This window comes from Phaenicophaeus curvirostris, chromosome 18 (genome assembly GCF_032191515.1).
Source record: "Phaenicophaeus curvirostris isolate KB17595 chromosome 18, BPBGC_Pcur_1.0, whole genome shotgun sequence".
NCBI lineage: Eukaryota > Metazoa > Chordata > Aves > Cuculiformes > Cuculidae > Phaenicophaeus > Phaenicophaeus curvirostris.
This window is the reverse complement of record NC_091409.1, coordinates 11,769,030-11,789,575: the sequence shown is the minus strand read 5'-3', so window position 1 is coordinate 11,789,575 and position 20,546 is coordinate 11,769,030. Positions and strand designations below refer to the sequence as shown.

At 42.9% G+C, this 20,546-nt stretch overlaps 1 protein-coding gene across 2 annotated transcripts in view; it reads left to right on the top strand.

The window, feature by feature from the left end:
• Window positions 1-5,552, top strand: part of DHX35 (DEAH-box helicase 35) — a 28,092-nt gene extending 22,540 nt beyond the window's left edge. Inside the window, exons 19-22 of one of the 2 annotated variants that reach the window (XM_069871670.1) lie at window positions 423-504; window positions 1,039-1,110; window positions 2,563-2,701; window positions 3,763-5,552. In XM_069871670.1, the coding sequence (XP_069727771.1) occupies window positions 423-504; window positions 1,039-1,110; window positions 2,563-2,701; window positions 3,763-3,807 (338 nt within the window). In that variant the 3' untranslated portion in view covers window positions 3,808-5,552. The remainder of the gene's footprint in view (window positions 1-422; window positions 505-1,038; window positions 1,111-2,562; window positions 2,702-3,762) is intronic. The other variant, XM_069871671.1, reaches the window with a different exon arrangement.
• The last annotated feature ends 14,994 nt before the right edge of the window (window positions 5,553-20,546 follow it).

Genomic DNA, 20,546 nt, shown 5'->3' with positions numbered 1-20,546 from the left:
TCTGGCAAGAGATTATCACCACTGATTAGAGACTTAATGGGCAGATTTACTGAGTCATAAATAGGTCACCCCGTCCCCTCTTTTTGACTTTTCAAAGAGCCGTTTTTCTAGTGTGTTCAAAATGATGTACGTTCGTTGGGATCTGATTTCTAGCTGTGCTGTGTGCGTGGCTGCCAGGACTAACTGCTAACTGCTCTGAAAAATCAGACTTCAATGCTTACCTGTCAGTGGTAGGTTTTTTACGTAGTAATTTTGATTTGCTGTGAAATCAAAGTCAAAAGAGATTGCAGGGTTTGTCTGCCTTCATGCTTTTTCTATCAAAGCCTGATGCACTGTGAAAAGTTGTTTGAGATGATTAAGTGGTATTTTAATGATTTTTGACATTCCATTGACTCATCTTACAGAAATATTTTTCTTTTCAGGTGATCCAGATCCTGTTTTGAGATGCATAGTTTCAGGATTCTTCGCTAACGCAGCTAAATTCCACTCTACTGGAGCTTACAGGTTAATATATACAGTTTCACTACAACTGTTGCTTAGTTTAAAAGCTCCTTTGACTGGATAAATCTAAGTATAATCAACACACGCTTCTTTAGACATTTGCAATAAGAAACATGTGGCACATGATTTACTCAGTATTTTAAGTTTTGTATTTTCAAACTTCTTCAATGTTTATTCCCTCACTTTGGAAAATACAAATAAGGTTATTTATAGTGGGAAGCTGTTTGTAGTAGTAATTAGCTGTGTTAATATAAGCAAGTACAGTATCCCTGTTGTAGTGCTCCCAGCACAGTGAATATAAGCCTGAAACACTACATTTAATGTAGAGAGAACTAACTGTTTTAAGGCATTAAATTATCAGTTATTCCTTTGGCTGCAATTTAAGACTGATTTCATCTGTTCATTAAATGCAAATGTTTTTAATATGCCTCAGCTCTTTTGTTGTTGCCTTTTATTATCATTCTTACTGGGGATGAAAGGAACCAAATGTTAAACGATAAATAGGCGCACAGTCTGAAATAGTATCTTGCTTTCAAGGACTATCCGTGATGACCATGAACTTCATATCCACCCCACTTCAGTGCTGTATGCAGAGAAACCTCCGCGCTGGTGAGTTAAAGCTGCTTTCACTTGCTTTGTGATCTTTATAAGGCATTCTTGGCATCCAGACATTTTCGTGACTGACTTTTTTCCATCAGTGGAGAAATAGATGTAGAAGGTCATGGTTCTCGCAGATTTCAATTGGTGTTTTCTTTGCAGCTTTTGTAGGCAGTTTTCAAATATTCAGGAAAAAAAAAAAGTGATGTTTAATTGCCAAAAAAACCTGCAGAGGTTGGAAGGCAGAGTCAGGTGGCTCTTTTTCAATGGGGACCATATCTTGCTCTGCAAATTGCTGTCTGAGTAGTCTCTCTATCTAGATAGAACTAGGGTTAATTTACGTTTATTAAGCCTGTTAAGGTAATGTCCTGTCACATAGGTGCTGCAGTGATTGCATACGGCTTGCAAAGAGAGGGAATGCACGTAAAATGTCTTATGTGAAATCTTGTAAGTGTCTAACAGATTGAGGGAAGAAATGGTTGTATTTCTGTATGAGCTGGGTTATTACAGTTCCATTTTTATAAGACAGAAATTTAGGTTACTCAGCAAACCCTAGTTTCAGTGCTAATGCTGCTTGGGCACCCATCGTATGTTTAGGGCTTCAATTCTGTCTGATACAGGTGCATATAATGTGCTCTCATTCTTGTTTGTTTTGATCTCTCTGCAGTTGTATTAGTTAGTCTGTCCCGGACTGTATTTGGCAGAGAAGAGAACTTTGGACTCTTCATTCTTTGTTTTTATGAGCAAAATACTAATTAATGAGCGACCACAGACCTTGTGGGTTTGTAGCTCCGATGTGTACAGAAGACAGATAATGACATAGTGTTGGTTACTAACCCTTCAGCTGCGTGGGTTTGTGTGTCCTTGGTAAGGACTTTCCCTACTGAAGGGTTACTGCAGAAATAAGTTGCCCATGCTGGCAACCTGTTGGTGCTGGCAGCAGGGATTGAGTCCCCACGGCTGTCTGTTCATAAATCTCTTACCAGAAGATGTCATGGCATAGTTAAAGCTGATTTCTTCCTGTAATCCTTATCTTGTCTGCAGACAGGCACCAGGGAGAGTCATGCTGTGATTTGGGCGCTACTTATTGTGGGTCCACAGTATTGGTGTTTTTGACATTGTTCCTCATGTAATCACGGAGTAACTAATATTCTGTTTTCCAAAGCATCTGTTATGAGTCCTTCTTGGCCCGATTACAATAAGAAATACTCTTTCTTGCATACCTTGTATTCATATGTCCTGTTGGTATGTGACCATGTTTTTATGGCAGTCTAAAGGTTGTCTTAATGTGGAGTACCCTGAACAACCAAAGGGTAAGAGGGTGTACTACAACCTAAAGACTCTCTTGTCACATAGAAAGTACTACCTCCGGCAGCCTGTATGTGGAACTCTACATACACTGTTGATCATCTCTTCCCCCTCAATGCTTCATAGCAAACACCTTTTCTTTTTTCCTTCTCTTAGGGTAGTCTACAATGAAGTCATACAGACTGCTAAATATTATATGAGAGATGTGACTGCTGTTGAATCTGCATGGCTCTTGGAGCTGGCACCTCATTTTTACCAGCAAGGAACGGTACGGAATCGGCATAAAGCCCAAACGGTACCATTGCTGTATTAGCAGCTCTTGTATCTGAACTTTTTCAGAATTTGTTTTATTGTTTTCTATTTAATGGTACAAAAATGAATTAGGTTTTGTTCATTGCAGTGGTTTTAATATAAAGAGAGAGGATAATGAATTGATGCATGAAAGCTTTTTTCCTGTGGTTCAGCCAACAGGCTTTATCTCAAAGTTACAAAATAGTTATCACTCTGGTAAATGAAGTCTTCAGCCATTTTACACTTTAATGTAGGTGCTTGGTAGCACTTACCTGGGCAGCACTATAGCTAGGCAGTGGTCTTAGTTTGCACAATAGTTTTAGAGGGGTCTTCGCATGCTTTTCGATCATCTGTGCAAATCTTGAGAAAACCATTGAAAACCATAGAAATCTCTGCTGATTTATAGATGTTCAGACCCTTTTTCTACCGAAGGATACATCTTTCTGCTAGTAAGAAATTCCTGAAATATAAGAAGTCTTATTCCAGTATCAAGTTAAAAACAAATTATAACTGAATAGGTTTCTGTATTAAAAGATGTTCATCTGCAGCTTGAACATGGTCTCAATTATGTCTCATTCTAAAATTTGCAGGACTTGCATGTTTTCATTCCACACTTTTGTAGGCCTTTAAAAGCAGAGAGGTTCAGAGGTCCAATGTAGCTACAGCTGCAGCGTTAGTATGTTAGTTAAAATCTTGTACTTCATGTACGTACTCCTTGTGTTTGTGCAGCGGGATTGTTGGGAGTACATGTATCTTTCTGTGTGTTTTTACACACTGGCAACTTGCTTCTAGTGGGAAATTGTTCCTATGCATGCAATTAGTACAGAAGTACTAGGAGATGATATTTTATACCAAGCCAGGACATTGCTTTGATGTACATGTGGTTTTTGATTTTCTTAAGTTTATTTTAGCTGTATCAGCAACAAGCAGAGCTTAGGAAGGGTGGTCTTTGATATTTGTGTAAGAATTTATTTAACTTGGGATTAAAAACTGAAAGCGTTCTAGTTGAACGTTTTTCTAATGGTGGTGTATATGCTAAGCAGTTTGTCTTTTCTTTTCTTTCAGCATCTTTCCTTGAAAGCAAAAAGGGCTAAAGTAGATGACCACTGATTTGGCGTGATTTAAGTCTTGTGACATCAGATGCAGAACCTACCAGTGATTTCAAGCTGGCAGTCAGCTCATTAGCAATTTGATCTTACATCAACTTAAATGTTTAAATGCCTGCCAGGATCTGTAGGGGTTTATGCATGACCAGTACATTGTAAACCTAGGTAGAGCTTGCATTGTGGACATTTTATTCTTTGACCACTTCATCACTACTGTTAATCTGGGCATGTTGCTCCTTTTAAATAGGTAGAAAACCAATTTAATTAGTCAGAGGACATACACGAACGCACAACTGAAATCTTCAAGAAGGAAATTGATTTCCTGGAGTGGTACGGCTGCCTTATGAGAGTGGGGAATAGGGTACCCTGCCTCCTATTGCCTAGAGCACTGTGAATATTACCGGCCAAACTGAGACTGACTCCTGACAACGGGAGCTCAGGGCAATGAACAACCCCTTGAAATGCAAGGGGCTGCCATGGAAACATTGATTCACGATGGACCATCCCAAACTGGTGCAGCTTGTTCTCCCAAGCAGTAAAAGTCTCCTGCCTGAGGTCAAGCTGCCTCTGGCTCCCTGTGCTGTAACAGTCTTTCTGTACTGAAATGTCTTGCTTCCGTACATGAGAGTTGCCGTTTGGGGAGGAGGAGGAAGAGTAGCTCAGTATTTTTAAGGATTAATTTTCTACTCAATCAGGGGACTGCACGCGTGTTCACAAACAATCAAATTCACAGACGCAGCTTTATTTCTTTTTTCCCCAACAAAAAATTAAATATGTTGGCCTTTCACTGCTTGGAAATACCAGAGAATTTCAGCAGTGGTATATCATGGAACACTGTTTTTTAGCGGCTGTCAGTCAGCAAACATAAAGTTCTGTACTTTCCTATAAAGAACACATTCCTATGTATTTTTTTAATTAAGATTCTGTTATTTGCTGCTTGGGACTCTTCTTCATGTATTACTGTCAGAGGAGGATGCTCTGAACAGTTGCTGCTTTAATTGGGATTCTATGGATATATTTCAGTGAGGAAATGTAACTTTTTGTGTTTTAACAAGATAGCTTGGATACATGTATTTATTTTTTCAACCCTATTGATATTTATTTTAGAAACACATTGTTTGAAAATTTTATTTTTGTAAGGCAACTGATTTGATGAATGTGGTTTTGGCATATTATAACTTTTTTTTTTTAAAGTATGTAAATAGGCAAAAATTTCTAGAACAAATGCCTTCCTCGTCACAGGACTGCCTTGAAAACTTTCTTGAGAGCTTCTTTAACTTCTCCCTTCCAAACACCTGCAGAGAGAACGCGTTCTGTCGTGTGCAATGCGTGGTCTATTCAGTGTCTATGTCCTGACTGCCAGCACAAAAAGCCTTCATGTATGGCACCAGCAGCATGACAAACCTTGTTACCTTCCTTGCTGTTTTCCCTGTGAACCTCGACTTTGTATTACTCCCTTTTAGAGTGGAAGCTCCTTGGGGCAGGGACTGTCTCCCAGCCAGAGCTGAAAGTAGTGTCGGCACTTAAAAAAATTCAATTTGCAGGTTTTTTTCCTTAAAGGATTGGAGAAAGAAATGAATATGAAGACTTGTAAAATGTCTGTGTCTCTCTGTCCTCTGGAAAGATTCTTAAGAAAATAAAACCATTGAACCAAGGAAACTTGAGAATGCATCACTTCAGATGAGTGGTGGGTGATTTCCCAGTGTACTGGGTGGTTGTATTCTGCTGGTCTGTGTTTTCATGGGCTTTCAGTGTGCAGCCAGTTCTGACAATACCGGGTGGTTCTGGAGAGCTCTCTCCTCCAAATGAACTTTCATCTGGCTGTACAGCTGCAAGATTTTCTCTTGGAATGGTTGTGATTCCTGCTAAGTGAAGAACCCCAGGGAAGTGAAAGCTTTGTAACATGCTGCAAGCAATTGTGCTTTTGTAAGGGTGAGTACAATCGGTCTTTGTAAACAAATAAAGATTTGTCTTTTAGTAATTTTGCGGACTACTGAGGGTATTGCCAGAGGTGCAGAACAGGCAGGCTCTATATGAGAGATGCAGGCTAAGAATAAGTGTTGTTAGTATCCAGATTAAGGTTATCTTTAGAGAGAAAGCACTGTTTTCATCAGAAATGTGGGCCCTTTGAAGGCGTTTGAAGACAGAGATGCAAAACTTGAAAGACCTGAAAAGCTCTTTACTTTGTTAAATTTTGGCCTGCAGTTCTCGGCTCAATTTGTACATAGCATTATGCTTTAAATAGCTTTGATTTAAGGAGATGGGCAACTGTGCCTTTTTGTTGACTCTTTGCTGCATAAACAGTCTGTGTGCTATTTTGGGGAAATTGAGTCATTTGAAGATGTTTGTAAAGGAGTTTATTAAGCAGTTTAAGGATTTAAAATGTGTCTTTTAGAGAATGAGGTCAAAATATTAGACTCTTGAATTAAAACATTGCTTGAAATAGAAGTCATGCCACTGCTGGCAAGGATATAGACTTTTTTTTTAAAAGTAAATTTATAATCAATTAATGTCAAATTACGGTGAGAAAGAAAGAAGAGCTGTGTTCCTGAAGTGCATCAGGAAGTGCTCTCAGTGTTTCCACTCATGACTTCAGTATTGTCAGTTATAGAGTAGGATGAAGCTGAATTGGGATAAAAATTCAACCAAGACTTGAACTGAAATATATTGCTCATCTTGTAAATTAAAAATAATTCTGGTAAACTGATGGAAAAACAACCACAACTTTTCCTGGTTAGTCTGAAGAAAAAGACCAGTAATAAAAAAGAATAAAATTAAAAATGTAAATAAATAAGGGAAAGCTAACAGCCATTTCTGCTCAGTACTTTATGATTAAAATGCCTGTGTAATCGGGGATGTAATTGAGCCATTCACACAGCTATGTTCTCTAAAGGTACATCAAGGTAATGTAGTGTAACTTACTTTTAAGCAGAGTTAATTTGTGTGTTCCAATAAGCACACTCAGATGGGCAATGGAGGAAAGCAGCAAGGTAAGTAACACGCGTGTTTAAACCAAAAAATGAAAGTAGTTTAGCAGAATTGGACATCTGGGTGACTCATCGTGGATCTGGTGGCTCGTATCTTTCCTGGCTTTTGGGCAGGTGCAAACAGAGAATATTTCCCTGTTCCAGTGAATGGCAGAACAGGACAGATGCTAATGTGGGGAGAGCATGGAGCAGCATTTCTGCAGGAAGGGTTATAGGATGAGAGGGAATGGCCTCAAGCTGCACCAGGGGAGGTTCAGATTGGACATTAGGAAAAACTTCTTTACTGAAAGGGTTATCAAGCACTGGAACTGACTGCTCAAGTTGGTGGTTGAGACCCCATCCCTGGAGGTGTTTGAAAGACAGGTAGATGAATTGCCTATGGGTATGGTTTAGTAGTGGACGGGTACAGTTGGGCTTGATCTCAAAGGTCTTTTCCAACTAAGTGATTCTATGATTCCAAGATGCTAGACGTGTTTCAATAATTCCAGCTGTATTCTGCAAAGACGCTTCTGATTATAAGGGAGGGCTGGGTTTCTTGGATTCTGTTAGGAGCCTTGAGCATAGGGAAGGGGAGGGAGAAAACAGCAAAGAAGCGGAGAGTTGTTTGCGGGGAAGGTGGAAATAGGTGCAGGGTTTCTTCACATGGTGACGCGTGGCAGTGCTTCGCTTATTTACTCCTCTGCTGCTACACAGGTGGTTCCTGAGTTGCTGGCTCGGCTGGTGGGAAACTAAATTTCCAGGAGCTGATTGGGAATTAATTAGCTGAGCCTCTTTGTGTGACTTTTGTGCTCAAACCCCTGACCATCAGTCCTGGAATTGAAGAGCAGCCTGTTTGTTTGTGGGGCAGGCAGCTGTGGGTGCAGGAGCACGGGCACCATGCCTAACCTGCTGTGGAGGGTGTAGGAGGTTGGGCTCAGCCGTTCACCTTGCCATGCTGGAAGTGAAAACCACCTGGACACTGCACCATCTTTGGGTTGGAAAGGCAGTTCTGTTCTGAAATATAGTTGTCAGAATAATTCCTTGTGTTTCAGCTGCCTTTTTTTACCAAAGAAAATTAGCAGTATCTGTTGTTTTTCTCCCTAGTCCTTAGAATCCCTGCTTGGGAGCATCATTGTGCATCAGAAACTGGTCATCCTGTCACTCTGGTAAGTGTCGTTTACTGGACTTGTTCATCACTGTGAGCAATTCCATTGAAGGCAACTTGGAACCACTCTTTATTACTGTAAATTCATAATTTTGTGTTATTATCTATCATTTGCCGTACTATCAGTGACTGGTGAAGAAAGTCAGTAACACAACTCAGCGTTTAGACTTAAGTTCATCCTCTGGGACCTGAAAAAACAAGTTGCAAGATGAATATGTGGCATATGGAAAAACTGTCCTTATATCTAATTTCTGGTTGGTTCTTGGCCTTGCAAGGCTTTTGTCCTTGAGAGCTTGTATGGGGTTTATCTTCTGTCAATATAATTTCATGTTTCTCTATAAATTTGCTCAGATGTGCATTTTTGGCTGAAAACTGCGTTTTGAGAAAGGTGCCAGTAGATGGCAGGCATTGGTTTCAAGTAGTGGTACTTTGAGGAACAAATAATTATCCAGTCCTTAAAAATGTTTCTTATTCTTCAATTCCACGTTAAATTAGGTTAGTGATAAGTGGGATGTGGAAGGGATAAAGTCAGTATTTGAAGTGCAGAAAGTAGTGAAAAAGCCCCAAGTGCTGTGTGCCCCACTGGTTTAAAAAGAAACAAAAATACCCCCAAACCTCCTCAAATATCAATCAATAAAGTCTGAGCCATAAAAATGGTACCTGTGCTGTACGTTGCAGCTGAAGGTCTGGTAGAGTGTGCTGGAGTGTGTTACTGCCACGAGGGGACTGATAGTGTTTGTGACTGGTTTCATACCTGGTTTCTCCAAGCAACTGACCATAATTGAAATTAAAAGCATTTTTTTTTCAAGTTTTTTTGCCCTACTTCCAGCTATAGCGCTCAGCTTTTTCAGTAAATTAAATTTTGTGGCTTTCTTGGCTAATAGAAATAATTTCATGAAAAAAAGAAATGAAGAGCTAATAGAATCCTCCAAGTTAAAGATTCCAGCATGTGGGCTGTGCATATACATAGAGTTCCACCTGTGGAATCCAAGCCTGAGGCTGGGGTAATGAGTCCCATAACAAAACGTGTTCTCCTGCAGGTCTGTGGAAGCATCAGTCTAAGGCTGAGTGTCCTCTTGGTTACTGGCCCCTTCTTCTTCCTCCATACCAGTATTCTCTTCGCATATCCCTTTGTAATGAAGTGAAGTGTACTGAAACGCTCTTGCAGTGTTCCTCTGGTGAAGGTGTCTTGGTTAAAACTCATCATCAACCATGTCACTTTTCCTTTCTGAAAGTACCAGTAAATTAGCTGAGTGCCTCCTTCCAGCCAAAGTTTGGAAAACTGAAAACACTGGAGGGAAGGCGCCCAAAGCCCGGGGCCAGTTCTGCTCACAGATGTACACGGGAGCTCTGGAGACATCAACAGGGATAAAAGCAGCACAAACACCACAAGTCTATAGCTTGTATTTTGAAAATATCAGTCTGTGACCAAAACGGGGCCAGCCCAAAAGAGTGTGTGAAGGTTTGTACGTATGGGATAGGGACACACCATGTTTCCTTCTGCGAGCATCTGCTACTGTTCCTCTTGGAGAGGATGAAGGCTGCAAGCTGCCCCGGCATGACAGTCCCTAGGGAGTGTTCCCCTGGGGGTAGGTGGATCCAGCCCACCCTCCCACTCAGCTTTTATCTCCCTCCTGGTTTTTCGATGCTTCAGAGCAGCAGCTGTCTTATCCGCTACAAATAAATTTGGGTTTTAGCCACTATCATAACAAACAAAATTAACAGTTCAGAGTGAAAAAACCTCCTGGCCTGTCCGTGGTGGCATGGTTGATGTGATTGCTCTCAGAGAGTGAAGAAACAGCTAGCTGCTCTGTTCCAGAACTGTCTTTTACTGCCATTTTGCAAGGGTTTGGGATGCAGATGTTGTGTTTAGCTATGATGTCAGTTATGAAAGATTGAGAAAATCTTGGGAAAACTCCCATTTTCCTATCTTCTAGAGTCATAATAATTTAAGATAAAATATATATTATTTTTTTCTTTCCATTTCATTTTAATTCTCATTAGCAGAGAGGAGCACGCAGCAGAACTACATGAGGAGACCCAATTGCCATTCACAGTGTAGGTGCAGGAGGTGGTTTCAGCTGGATGCAGCTGCAGATCTTGCCCTCACTGTTTCCATGATAGCTTCCAGGCCCAGGCGTTCCTCCCCGTGCTCTCCTCCTCCCAAGCTGGGAGCTGCCAGGAGAAGCAGGAGGAGAAAAGAGCTTCAATGACAGAGCTTTGGAGGTGGAAGAAGTCAGAGGAGGATGTTTTCTATCCTTGATGTGAGTGCTGGATGGTACTGTCCCTATCACCTCTCACAGATGCCCTGGAAGCAGGTGGGTTTTCCTGTAGAGCAGAGGCATCAATCCTACCTTCCCTGCACAGCCTCTCCCTGCAAAAGTCCCTCCAAAGGTGAGTGGGTCTCAGGCCTGACTGAGAGATCATCTGCTGGTTCCCTATAGATTTTTCTTCCCGTACTACTTTGCTGGGCAAAGCAAAAACTTAGAGGAGAAAGGCCAGGACAGAGAATAAAAAATCACAACAGCCTCTTGGCTGCCTGCAGGCCAAGAAAGAGGTTGTTTATTGCAGATGCCTGTTGGCAGAAAGATAATCCCATTGGTCAGGGAGTGTTTTGATGCCAGGAAACATCTTCCATAAGCCAGGATTTACAGAACTCCTGCTGTTTCACTTTTCAGTATCTGGTGAGATACCAGGATTCCATAAGCCACCCATGAGCTTTGCGACAACCCTGCAAAAGTGAGAGCAGGGAAGGAACTCTTCCAGATGAGTTAGGACCTGAAAGAGCAAGGCTCTCAGTCCTGCTGTCGAGAGCAGGATCTGCTTGTCAAGCTGAGTTAATCCTTCCTCCTTCGTGTTCTTCCCCTGCCTGTTAATGTTTTGGGAGGCTGAAGACTGTTTCCAAGTGTGTGGGTATGTGCATGGGTGTTGGGTATCTGGGACAGCAGGGCACGGACTTTAGTAGATGCCTTCAGGCACTGCAGGGATGGAAATGAGTTGGGGCTTGGAAGGAGATTGGAGAAGCAAGAGTTCCACTTTATCTAGAAAAATAAAAATCAGCAAAACCATACCCCAAAAGGTTACTGGAGGGAATGCCCTTCCTCTGATGAAGCCCATCTCTTCAGAGATGGTTGTTAGGAGAGGTGGGTCCTGCATATGGACATCCCGCCTGGCTCTGCTGTTCCATGGGCACAGGCTGGGGTAGTGCTGGTGTGAGGCATTGATCACAGCAGCTGCTCTGACATGTAAATACAGGCTGAGACAGTATGAAATACCGATGGCCATTAGGAGCTGTCAGACCAGTCAGGATAGGGAGAAGGGCTCTTGGCAGCTCCCTGGGGATGCCCGAGGCAGCCTGGCACGTTGCAAAGGGGAGTTCACAGCTGCACCAGAACTGAGTGAAATGCACTGTTTTGCTCAAAACCTCTCTGGTTTCTTGGAAATTGCAGCTGGTGCTGATGTAACCATTTGTGCTGCAGGAAGAGGCACCGACAAGAAAGCAGTGATGAGGGATTGACTGGAGGAGCCTTGGAGCCTCTTGTTTTAGATGGAGAAGCAAAATGTGATTCCTCCCCAAGCTGTGTACATGGGATCTGCTGCACTGGGGCATTTCTAGGGGTGGTCATTCCACCTTCACCGCTGGCTTGACAGGGAGTCAGCCTGGGATTTGGACACATGATCCAGCTGACAGCGCTCACTGAGGTCCATATCTCAGTGGAGCCAGTCATTAAAGTTTGTCTATGTGCTTCTTGTTTGCAGCTCTGTGCATCTCTCTTGCTGTGGTGAGAGCAAAAAGGCTGTCATACCCCCTCAGTGTGACTCACATGGTCATGGTGAAATTGTAGGGTTCACATCACTGAGACTGGAGAACACAGATGAGTGGGATGCTTTTTTCTGCATCTGTAGAGGTTCACATTATGTTCTGGTTCTCCTGTCAACAGAGCATCCATGGAAAATTCTACATCTTAGTAATTACTTTAAATGACAAATTACAGCACTGAAGCCTCTCAGGAACCCCTAGGATATTGCTGTTCAAAATATCCCAACTAGTGCTATTTTGAGAGCAGGATTGGTGGCACATGAGCACGTGTCAGTTATTCATATTTGCACCTTTCCATTTAAGTGCTGTTTGGAGGCCTCTTGAGGATGTGCTGCACTACAAGGAAGGCTATGAAGCTGAGGGAGGAGGTCAGAGTGGAAAATGCTCATCACTGAATGAAGAATGAAGGGAGCAGTGGTGACAGGAGGGCTGCAGACGTGGATGGTAAGAACACCTGCTGCTCTGCATCTGCTCTGTGTCCTGCTGCTGTTCTCTATCTGAAAGCCTTTTATAGACTCCTCTTACTCCTGTCCCTTTGTCATCAAGTCCTTTTAAGTCTACTTAGAGGTGCCTTTGTCATTATAGGGAATGGCATACAGAGGGAAGATGTAGTGTAGGAGATCCCAGGGATTACAAAAGCCAAAATATATGGGAACCCACTGCTCAGTTCTTAGTCATTTGAATGAAGTTCCCATTAGGGTTTGGAAGCTTTCCAGGAGCCCTTGTACATAAGTAGGAAATAATTCCTAGCAAGACAGGTATTTTAGGCTTTACCAGAATTCCTGCATCAGGTAGTGTGAGAGAAGAGTTGAGCTGAGTCTAACAGAGCTCTGACCAGGACAAAGCCGTGCTGATGGCACCCAGTAGGACTGTGGAGGCACTCAGCATCTGCCACCATCACAGATCTTCCTGAGGTGGGTTCTCCAGGGAAAAACTCCTTCAAGCAGCCCAGAGGTACTACAGACTTCTTTGGAGAGGACTGGTTTGTGTATTTTCGCAAAAACTGGAGGATGAGTATTGTTTTTCAGCCTCCCCTCTCTAGAATTTTATTCTGGAATGAGATTTTAGTTGGACACAGAAAGAATTGGAACATCTGAATTTTGCTGTTGAGTTTATCTCTCACTGTGTAAATCCACTTGTAGTTCATTTTACTGAAGCGTAAATACTGGTGAAATTTTATCTCCTGCTATACTAGGCGACTGTAACGTCTGTCAAATGTATTGACACCCACAGACACGAAGCTTTCTGGAAGGCAGATGATTTTGGCAAGTGGGTTTGCATGTTGGGAGATTTCTCACCAAAGGTAGCTGCAACATTCCAAGAGAAAACTCTTCTTTCTGAAGCTGAAATTAGCAGATTGCTGACATCCGATATTTCTTAGCGCTGATTGATCTTTAAATGCGAGCCTTGATTTGAGTTGCATTTTTTTTTACTTCGATTTCTCTTTTAAATTTTTGTGTTTGTTTGTTATTTGTCTCTCTTTAATTCCTCCTTTGTGGGCACTGGAGGAAAACTAGTAGAGAAAGTAAGTCTTTCATCTCTCCCTTCTCCTTCTACAGTCGAGCAGCATAAAGTAGTTTGCCACATATCTCTCCTCCCTGTGCTTTTCCGCTGCAGAAAGATGCAGACTTATTTCTAAGAGTTGCTCCTCCTCCTTTACTATTTGAAAAAAAAGCAATAGAAGCAGAGTAAAACTTCAAAGCATGGATAAAGTTTCAGAATCTTCCCTAAAACAGATCAAAACCTCTTTAATGAATTTTTTTCTGGGAAAAAAAAAAAGGATCAGGCTACGGCTCCCTCTGCAACTGCCCAACCATTTAGGCTTCGTCTTTCCAAACTGTGCTCCATGCACACAGATGTGCACACACACAGCCCTCCAGCCCACTGGGCCCTTATAATGAAATGAAATTGCTGTTCTTGAGACTTGTGGCGTTTCTTGTTTGCTCTATGTGTCTGTGTTGCTTTGGCTGGAGTGTTGGTGTGTGGCAATCAAGGTGGGAAGTATTAAGAAATCTCCTGCTGTCAGCAGGTTGTTAAAATCTTGGTGCTTACGTGACTCCAAAGAGGTGATATTCAGCTCCTGGCTGAGAATTGTGTGGCAAATACATAGTGAAAATTAGCAAGGGGATCCAAATTAATGATTATAAGGAGCAGCTTTTCTGAGTAGCAAGTATGGTTCAGTGGTTTGGAAGCTCTTTTAACTTCTCTAAAGATTAAATCCCTCCATCGCTGTAATATAAACTTGCATTAGTTATTTACAGCTGCATGCATGAAAGGGCTCTGGGCGTGAGTCAGGGATCTGAGAGGTCAAGCTCTGGGATGTCTGGCTCCTGCAGTGGACACCACAGCCTTGTGTAGGTGTCTAATCTTCCATGCAATGCAAAGGGACTGTTGGTGCCGAAGGATAAGGTCACGGCATTCAGCTTGCTTAGTGGGAAACTCTCTTAAGAGAGCCAGGTAAGTGAGTTTGAGATGGTATTACTGGTGGGAGCTCAGCTCTTAAAGGGGTTACTGGGAAAACTCTCCTGAAACCGAGTTTCTAAAAGTCTCCCTGTGAGGTGATGTAGACATGCAAACCGGTTCCAAAACTGGAAACTCAGCACTCGGACGCCAATGGGATGCTGGTGGCCAACAGTGATACGTGAGTTTCATGTTCTTCTGAGAGAGATGGATGTAGTTACACCATTTCATAGACCTTTGCTAATAAACATGCAAAGATTTGTAAGGATGTTGAGTTCCCAGTTTCAGCTCTTGGGACCTCAGCACCACATTCTGATGTGAAACAGTCAAAATTATAACCACAGGATGAGATAGATAAGCGGTAAATTCCTACTCTGTGACAGCTCAGTGTTTGATGTGTTGACCTAGGACATTACAATGGGGCTTCTAAGTCCTCTTCAGCTGAAGGTGGTAAAACTCACCACCTCCAGGAGAGTGTTTGAGGGCAAAGAGGGGGCATGTTGCACCTTCTGAGTAAAAACCATCTACCTCTTATAAAAGGTAACCAGCATCTTATCAGCTTGGGAAAAGAAGTGTGGCTGCAGCTCTGCAAAAGTAGCCCCCTAGGGAGCAGAGAGACCCGAATCCTTGTACAAGCACTATACGCATGTTCGGTGTGAGAGACACATCGGGAAAAACAGCTTGCTGGGGCTGGGACCATCCAGTTACTACAACTGGAGAGCCCATCCTCCTGAGCCAGGCACAGCAGGCAGTGATGCTCCCCTGGTCCAGATCCTGGGTCAGGGGTGTCCAGCTCAGGTGCTCAGGTTAATGGTGAAGGCTGGGGAGTCTGCGGTGTTGACAGCAGAGACAGCCGGGCACAGAGGCACTCAAGTAACAAATTGAACAGTGAATATTTTAAGATGACTTTGGTTTATTGTCCAGATCAGGTCAGCGGAAAAAATATTGGGAGACTGAACAAAGAGACAGGCTGCTTTAGCAGATAAATGGACTGATCATTTCGTATTGAGGAACAATCTCTAAAACATAGTTTACTGCGCAGCTGAGGGCTGAAGCATTTGCTGATGCCAAGAGCTCCTTCTTTGACCCTAGGCACGCGTGGAATTAAATGGCGCGGTGTTTTTTGATGGTTAAACTCCCCGAAGAAGACACTCCATTTGTTACCAGGGCTCTGATGAAGTAAAGTGTGGTTTATATGTACAAGGCCGGCCTTCAACTCATCTCGGAATGAATGGAGAGGTAAAATTGAATTTTACACTCCTGCTGCTATGATTAATGTACGGGCTCTCCGATCCAGCGGCCGGCCGCAGGAGGGCAATGCAAGCTCGCTCTGCCTCGCAGGAGCCTGCTGCCTCCACTTATGCACAGGGATGCCAGAGCGAGGGGAGTCTGCATAAATGAATAGCTGTTGTAAGAATAAACCTGTTCTAGCAATAAATTCTCCACGTATCCGTCTCGGCACAGCCTTCTGAGATGAGGCCGCGCCTGACAAAGGAATAAACTTGTTAGATGAATAAAAGAGCACATATATATTAAATCAGAGAGTCTAATGCCAGGAGACTGAGAGAGGGCTACGCAGCGCTGGCCATGCTGCACCTCACTGAGGAAAATGAGTAAAGCTGCTTGGGGAAATGCACAGTGTTCAGTAAGGATATGCAGGGAGCTTCTGGTGGCCCTTCAACAGAGTTGATCCATCCTCTAGAATGGCTTGGAGGAAAGCACAGGAAGATCCTAAGGCTTTTGAAAGCTTCTCACAGACAGGAAAGGGCCAAGCTGGCCAGTAATCCTAGAAATGTGTATTGTCTGTATGGGAAAGTTTCTGTGAGACCCTTCAATACTAAAAACTGTTCCTTGGCCCTCCTTCATGTTTGCTGTTCTAGGGGAAGGCCTGCTGTTTCATCTACAGACTGGTGGACACCTCCTTCATCCTGACCCCCAGTTTCCTTAGTAAGAGTTCAGCTGGATGGTACAGAAAAAACCCTCCACTTGGATACGCACGGTTCCCAGATGTGGGGGATGATCTGATCCAACCCACCAGTCAGTGCACCATCTTCTTTTTGCAGCATTTGAACCAGTTTTAAGTCCCTTTACCCTGTGCAGCCATACAGCAGCATTGATGCTCCCAGCACCAAAGGGCAAAATGCAATGAGAAGCCAACCACAGCGAAGTGATTCACTCTGACTCCCAAGGTAGAAGGAATTCCCTATAACAAGCAGGGCCACAGGCCTGATAAAAGGAAGAGCTGGTGGCTTTTTACTGCTGCTAAGATTTTATATTCCCCACCCTCACTGGTGTTATCTATTAGATATAAGAACCAATCTTCTGAATGCTTACAAATGATCTGCAGCACTCGCTAGGGTTAGATGGAGAACAGATCCTGTTGTAAACAGTTGCAAGACGAAAACTGTATCATCCTAAGTACGCAGAAATCACTCAACTGGTAGAGAGGCATGTATTTATTGAAAATAAACATTAAAAATGGTACTAATGAGGAAAATTTTGGGGTATGTACTGCAGAGGACTATTCCTATGTTAATGCAGGTAATGGTGTTTTTTCAGTAAAATTCACTGTACTATTTGCCTAAAAATGGAGAAATTCAAGCCAATGACATGCAGTGAAAGTAGAACAAGGTAAGCAACTGCCATTCACCATCTCTGCATTCCTGAGCTCAGGACTAGTAAAGGCTGAACATCAGAGCTGGTAACAGGAAAACCATATGGAAACCTGTTAGATCTGGTCAATCAATCAATGGACTCCCACCTATGTGGCTCTAATGAGACTATTTTTGATCCTAAGACTTTTTGTTCCAGACTGTTTTTTGTTCTGAACTGTTATTTTGTTTTGCTCTTAGTTAATTCTAAATTTAGGTACATTTGTAAGATTCTTTCACTAGAAAACACTTCTCAGTTGAAGGTGTGAACAGTATTCTGCCCTTTCCAACTGCTAGGTGAGGTGGATGGGGCAGAGAGCCCACAGTTCTGGAAATCAGACTGGTTGGAGGAACAGCTCTTTCTGTACTTGGAAATATTTCTCAGATGTTGAGCATGGAATGAGATAATTCTCTTTGAACAGCACTTTGTTAGTCTTAAACCCAGGTACCTATTGCCAGTGATGTGGCTGGAAAGGCTTCTTCGTCCTACAGCCACGTACAGTGTGATTAAACACTCTGTGCCCTGAGGAGGGCTCTGCTTTGCAGGGTTCCCCAAAGACACCTTTGGTCTTTAAGTTGGTGTCGTTTTGAGGAGAGACACTTGGAAACTGTTGATAACACTGTTTTATTTTCCATGCCACATGAAAATAATTTTATTTTGCTTTCTGAGCTACTGAGGTGGAGGGAAAGGTTTTACTCTTGGTAAAGATGGATTTTCTGCTTATTGGCATTTTGGTCATCTAGTGGGTAGGTGTGTGACTCTAGGGGACAGAATTTGCATGGAGGGATCTTTTGAAAAGGTTTTGATGTAAGGAAAAATCCACGAATCTCTTCTTTCTTATTAGTGTAAAACCTGTGGCACTCATTTCTCTGCTTTCCCACCCAGTGCAGCATAAACCCAGAGGTGAGATGTCTGCTCCAGTTGTGGCCCTTTCCACTAGCAAGTGCATCTGTATCAGGTATGATTGAGTTACAACTAGTAGTGTTAAAACCATCGCTGCATTTTTGGTATCTATCAGTCACTTATCTTAGACAAAGAGGTGCAAAGTATGACAAGCTGTTTTCTGGACCTTGCAACAGGCTGTCACTTGTTCCAAATCCAAGCTGGGCTAAGGCAGCGCTGGAGGGCTGAGGGCTCCTCTTACCTGGCCACATCCCCCCCAAAACCTGTGGAATATTTGAGCCCATCCACCCTGGGTAGGGTGGTTCAGCTGGGGGGGGGTTGGCTTTTGAACATCTGCTTCAACTTAGCATCTCTCCTCCACTCATCCCGATGTGGAGCTGCAGATGCGGCAGGCTCCTGGCTGACAAACAATAAAAGGCTGAAGGATAACAATGAGTCAGGTGAAAAAAAGGAAATTGTTTTTTTTGACAATCTGCTGCTGGGGGAAGGTGGGGCAGAAGACCCTTTAAGAATGAGGAGCCTGGGAGAAAGGGGATAAGTTAACGTTAAATGGGCATCTGGTGACAGGGGGGGAAATGGTGGGACAGCTGGAAATGCAGCAGGAGGCTGGAGAAAATCGATACGAGATAAGTGTTCCAGGGGTAGTGCTGTTCATCAGGTGACAAAGTTAAAGGCAGCAAGACACTAAAAGTGAGAAAATATCACTGACCCCCTGCAGTATTGATCAAACAGCTGAGACACTCAAGGCCAAAGTCACTAATAAAGTGAGATGTATCAGCAAGAAGCCCATGAGTTGGCTTCCGAAGGTCTTAAAAATAAAAATAAAGCGTATCTGCAAAAGTTCTTAACTGTCTTCTTCATCTTGTTAAGTGCAAAGAAGACAAAGCAGCTTTGTGGAGAGGCACAGCCAAGGAACAGCAATGCCTGAATGTTTGCTGTTATTAAAAGGGGTTTTGAAAAACTGAGTGGATTTCGTAGTGGAGAGGAAAGAGGAGCTGGGAATGCTGGGGAGGCCAGTGATTCTGCAAACTGCTGCCGCCAGCTTTGCCAGGACACCTGCAGGAGCTGACCTAGCTCTGCTCAGAAACTGAAGTCACGCCCCAAAATTCAGGCTGCAAAACTGAAGCGGAGGCCCTGTCTTAGCCTCCCTACCTGAACCCCTGTGGTGAGACCATTGCACATCTGCAGGTGACGTCCCACAAAGCTGCAGCCTTAAATCTGACCTTGAATCAGCCTGTGGGGCAGGGAACAAGCCTTGCCTGGGGTGAAGACCCCTGTTCCAGCTCTCAGAGACTTCAAAACTACTTTCTATGGAGAATGGACAGTGTGAAAATAGAGAGGAAAGTGGCTGTAAAGAGAGTAAATGTGTTGTGAACAGTTATCTGGAATAAGTAAAAGCAGGAAAAGGAGTAGGGTTGCATGGGAGGCTACAATGGAAAACAGACTAACTCCCGTTTTGGTTCTTACTGATGCATACATGTAAAAAAAGTAGAAAAGAATCTTCTTCCTCTTTACTTAGAAGTAATGGGGTCAGGAGAGTCTTTTCAACTCCTCTGGGTTTTAATGAGAGAAGTTCCTGGATGATTGTTCTGTACCGGGAAATATCTAATCTGAACTCAAATGGAAAATCCATCATGCCTTTCTAGGAGTCATTTCCACCCTGCAGGCAGCGTCCCAGAGTCTCACAGCTGCTGCTGAGCAGCCCACGATGGTTGCTGAGAGGAGACCTTGTAAAAGGCTGGCATTGGTACAACTCAGGTCACGCCTCTGCTGAAGAAATTTCAGGGGTCTTCACTCTGAGTAAGTGCAGAAACTGCTGTCTGTCAGGAGGCATAGGTGCTAAGAAAAAGTAAACGAGCCTAAATAAGACCTTTACCATGATCTGAAATCAACCCTATTTTAGAATTAAGTACTCTGCTATTGCTTCCTCCTAGTATAGGAGTGATTTCTGTTTGCTGTTTTTGTTCTTTTGTCCCAACTAAAAAAAATAAGACTGCGTGGTAAATTTTCTTTCCTAGAGTCAAGAAATGAAAGACATAATTTAGAGCAATTATTTGGGAATTGCTGTGCTAGATAATTTTCCCTGGCAGATTAGACCTACATACAGCATCACCTGAAATAAAACTTCCCTAGTTTGATTTATAGGTTCTTCTAGCATTGGCTTTTTAGCTGAATTGCTAGTGTAAAGCTAGAAGGAAACTTGAATTCTGGTATTCCAGGCTTTCGGCTGCTCTAAAGCACAATGCATGCCCACACAAGCGAGTGGTTAAAATATTCAGACTGGTGGCTGTCTGGATTCTCCAGTGCCATTAGCTGCAGCTCAGATTCGCATCGTCCTAGGAGACAAAGTGTTGCATTTGTTCCCGTCCATCCACGTCTATATTTCCACAGTCAGTCTCACAGAGTGCCTGAGGTTGGAAAGCAGCTCTGCAGTTTGTCTTAGTCCAAGTCTTTGCAACACAGGGTCAAGTAAAGCATTAAATTCTTTTACTGTTTTATTCCTGTAATATCTTCTGGTAATATCTGAAGCTAGCTGAGTATGGAACAAGCTCCACAAGCAGAGGGAAGGAGAAATAGATTGGGGAAATCTTTTGCCTCAACCTGCAATAGAAACAGTTAGAGGTGGGGGGTGAAGAGTGAGAGAAGTGCTTGAAATGAGGTTAGACAAAGATCCAGCTAGTTCCTTGCAGGCATGTGGATTTTAAGCAAATGATTTGTGAATATGTTCATCTGTACTGTGAAAAAGAAGCAAGCTCGAATAACTCCTTCTGTTTAAT